Raw genomic sequence first — 3,242 nt, forward strand, 5'->3', positions numbered from 1 at the left:
TTTTTTTTTTTCCCCGTTTATTTGTCTTTTGGAGCAGGAGAGCCTTGCCAGAAAGTGGTCGATTCAGCAGTGTCCTGAAGCTTTTTTTTTTTTTCCGAGACGGTTTTTACTAGGATGACACCACGTTGAGCGCGTCTGCAAACAACAACAACAAAAATATTTATTCTTTTTTCCCCCCCTCCCCCGCCCAAAAAAAAAGCCACCTCGCAGTGTCGCCGGCTGCAGTTATACTTCTTCCTTCTTTTTTTTTTTTTTTCTTTTCTTTTTTTTTTTTTTTTTTTAAACCACCAAACTGGAACGCCATCCAACTCGCCGCACAGAAGTACTCAGTAAATTGTTTATGTCGTGCCAATACAGGACAGATTGAAGAAAGAAGCAAGACTTGAACTGAGCTTTTCTCCTACTGATCACAGGGAGTAAAGTCATCTCTTATATTCCAGTCGCCAAGGAGAGAGAGAGAGCGAAAATCAAGCAACAACCAACCCACCCCGTATCTGACATTTCCCTCAATTTTAACCCCTTTTGGTTAGGAGCTGGTTTTGCCCAAATTTGTTTTAATGTTTGGGATTCAGGAAAATATACCAAGAGGTGGGACGACCATGAAAGAAGAACCGCTGGGCAGTGGGATGAACCCGGTCCGCTCATGGATGCATACTGCTGGGGTAGTGGATGCTAACACGGCCGCCCAAAGGTACGTCTGCCAAATCTTCTCCCGGCGGTTTTCTCCTCCTGTATTTCTCATCCCGGCCGTAAATCCCCCCCCCCCCCCCCCCCCCCCCCCCCCCCCCCCCCCCCCCCCCCCCCCCCCCCCCCCCCCCCCCCCCCCCCCCCCCCCCCCCCCCCCCCCCCCCCCCCCCCCCCCCCCCCCCCCCCCCCCCCCCCCCCCCCCCCCCCCCCCCCCCCCCCCCCCCCCCCCCCCCCCCGCCCGCCCCGTATCAGTTACAGCCTCCCCGCTCCGCGCTCCCCGCATCCCCCCGCATCTCCCCGCGGCCGCGGAGCCTGCGCGCCCCTTCCCGCCGCTCTCACCCACGCCTTGTCTTGTTTTCTCCCGCAGCGGCGTGGGGCTGGCTCGGGCACATTTCGAGAAACAGCCGCCTTCCAATCTCAGAAAATCCAATTTTTTCCACTTCGTCTTAGCTCTGTACGACAGGCAGGGACAGCCGGTGGAGATTGAGAGAACAGCTTTTGTGGACTTTGTGGAGAAAGAGAAAGTAAGTCTGCCTGTTATATTTTTTCTTTTTTTTCTTTTTTTTTTTTTTTAAATTTTTTAAGCGTGATTTCATTGACCCAAGCTCATTCCCAGCCTCGAAGCCCTCCCCGGCACTCCAGCGGCGCCCACGCCACGTGCGGGTCCCCCCGGTCTCACGGCCGCTCCGAATAGACCCCGGGGTTAGAAACTTATCGCCGCGTCCCCGACTTATATATTAAACACCGGGAAAACGGCAAAACATGACATATTTGCACCGAGCTAATGACATCATCAGCGCTCCACAAAAAAAAAAAAGTGACCGTGGGCTGAATTTCTTCAAACTGTTAATTCCGAGCCGCTTCAGGGACGAGAGAAATGTGCGTCAGGAGGAGGGCGATATTTTTCATGCTAAATGTAATTATTTATCGTTACTTGCAGGAGCCAAACAATGAAAAAACTAACAATGGGATTCATTATAAACTTCAGTTATTGTATAGCAATGGTAAGTTGTCGTTCTCTCATTTTTGAGCTTCCGTGTGCCGCAGAAAAGTCTGATGTTCCTTTTCGAGGCCTTTTTTTTGGGGGGGGGAGGGAGGAGGATGAAGGATATAAAGATTTCGAGATTAAAATTACACGCGTGTAAACACGGCTCTTTCCTTGGCATATAAGGAAAACAAAACGTAAAGGATCGATAAGTCAATGGTACTTCACATGATTAACCGGTTGGGCTTGAAGTGGAAAGTAAAAAAGGGGATCGATGGCTGCTCGGGCACAGCGGCACTTTTAAGGCACTTTTTTTTTTTTGGGGGGAATTAATGGTAATCACTGGGACGGGGTGAGCGGGCAGAGCAGAACCCCGGCCCGGCGGAGCCGCTTCCTCGGGCGCGGAAAACCCGCGGGGGGCCGGGAAGCCCCAGCGCGGGGGTCCCGCGTGTTCCCCGGGGCCGTGGGGCCGGCACAACCCGGCCGGGGGCGGGGGGGGGGGCTGGCCCGGGCACGGCACCCCAACCACCGGGAACAGGAGGGGAGCATAACTCCGCCACCAGCTGATATCTGGATTTTTAAAATTATTATTATTGTTATTATTTTTTAAATTTTTTTAATTTTCTTTCTGAGCCGGCGCGGGGCCGATCCCTGCCCGCCGCGGTTAATTGCCTGACCTCATCCTTTCCTTGTGGAATTGGGGTGGTTCGCTACCGAAATCCTGACCGGAATTTGTCTCTGCTTTCCCTCCCCAGGAGTTAGGACAGAGCAGGACCTGTATGTTCGTCTAATAGACTCAATGACCAAACAGGTGAGAAAGTTTACGCTTTTCTTACCACGCGAGTTACGAAGTTTGTATTTTGCCCTTGCGTGGGGGGGGGTGGGGGAGTTGGGGGAGAGTAAACCAGTAGAGCGCACCTACTTCTGATTTACCTGAGCGAGTAAATCAGCTACCTGCTAATTGAGATCCCTATTACCGGAGGATATTTGTGAAAGAGAAAAAGGTGTGTTGTTGCTCTTCGAGGCAGGGTTGGCATCATTCAGTAGTGTGTGTGGCATTGAGTACAACGTCATGGGAACAGATGTTTGATATAATTAATTTAGCGAGAGAGAAGGGAAAGGGGGAAAAAATCCCATCGAGTTGCACAGCTTTATTTTTCAATACACTTTTTCCCATTTGTAACTTATTTTTCTGGCAATATTTTTTCCTCGGTGAGGAGAGGGCAGCCCTCTTGCCAACACTCCGAAACTGACCGGGATTAGTCCTTTTTCTTTTATAATGCAACGATCCAGTAACGCGAGACGTTTATTTGGATTTAAAAGTTAAATGTGCTGAGGTGAAAAGTCATCTTGTTCTCCTCTAGTCCATATTCACCTCTCAGCCCCCCATCTCCATAATTCAAACTCCATGCTCCAGGGGTCACCCAAACCCGTCCATTTCCCTGAGATCAGCTTCTGTTTCTTCCTCAAACCTCTGTCATACCTTGTAAATAACATAATTACAAGCAGTTCCTTATTAAATTATTTAACCTGTCTTGGTCAACTTTTCCGATGATAACTATGTGTTATC

At 50.4% G+C, this 3,242-nt stretch overlaps 1 protein-coding gene across 8 annotated transcripts in view; it reads left to right on the plus strand.

Annotated features, from left to right (window-relative positions):
• The first annotated feature begins 245 nt into the window (after window positions 1-245).
• The window catches only part of EBF3 (EBF transcription factor 3), a 121,397-nt gene continuing 118,400 nt past the window's right edge, over window positions 246-3,242 (plus strand). For 2 of the 8 annotated variants that reach the window (XM_027884602.1, XM_027884606.1), the window contains exons 1-4: window positions 247-691; window positions 1,055-1,211; window positions 1,628-1,691; window positions 2,428-2,483. In XM_027884602.1, the coding sequence (XP_027740403.1) occupies window positions 558-691; window positions 1,055-1,211; window positions 1,628-1,691; window positions 2,428-2,483 (411 nt within the window). In that variant the 5' untranslated portion in view covers window positions 247-557. Of the gene's footprint in view, window positions 692-1,054; window positions 1,212-1,627; window positions 1,692-2,427; window positions 2,484-3,242 lie in introns of all 8 variants that reach the window. The other 6 variants (XM_027884600.1, XM_027884604.1, XM_027884601.1 and 3 more) reach the window with 5 other exon arrangements.

This window comes from Empidonax traillii, unplaced genomic scaffold, assembly GCF_003031625.1.
Source record: "Empidonax traillii isolate 1590-97213 ecotype Southwest subspecies unplaced genomic scaffold, ASM303162v1 scaffold150:size1405651, whole genome shotgun sequence".
NCBI classification, from domain to species: domain Eukaryota; kingdom Metazoa; phylum Chordata; class Aves; order Passeriformes; family Tyrannidae; genus Empidonax; species Empidonax traillii.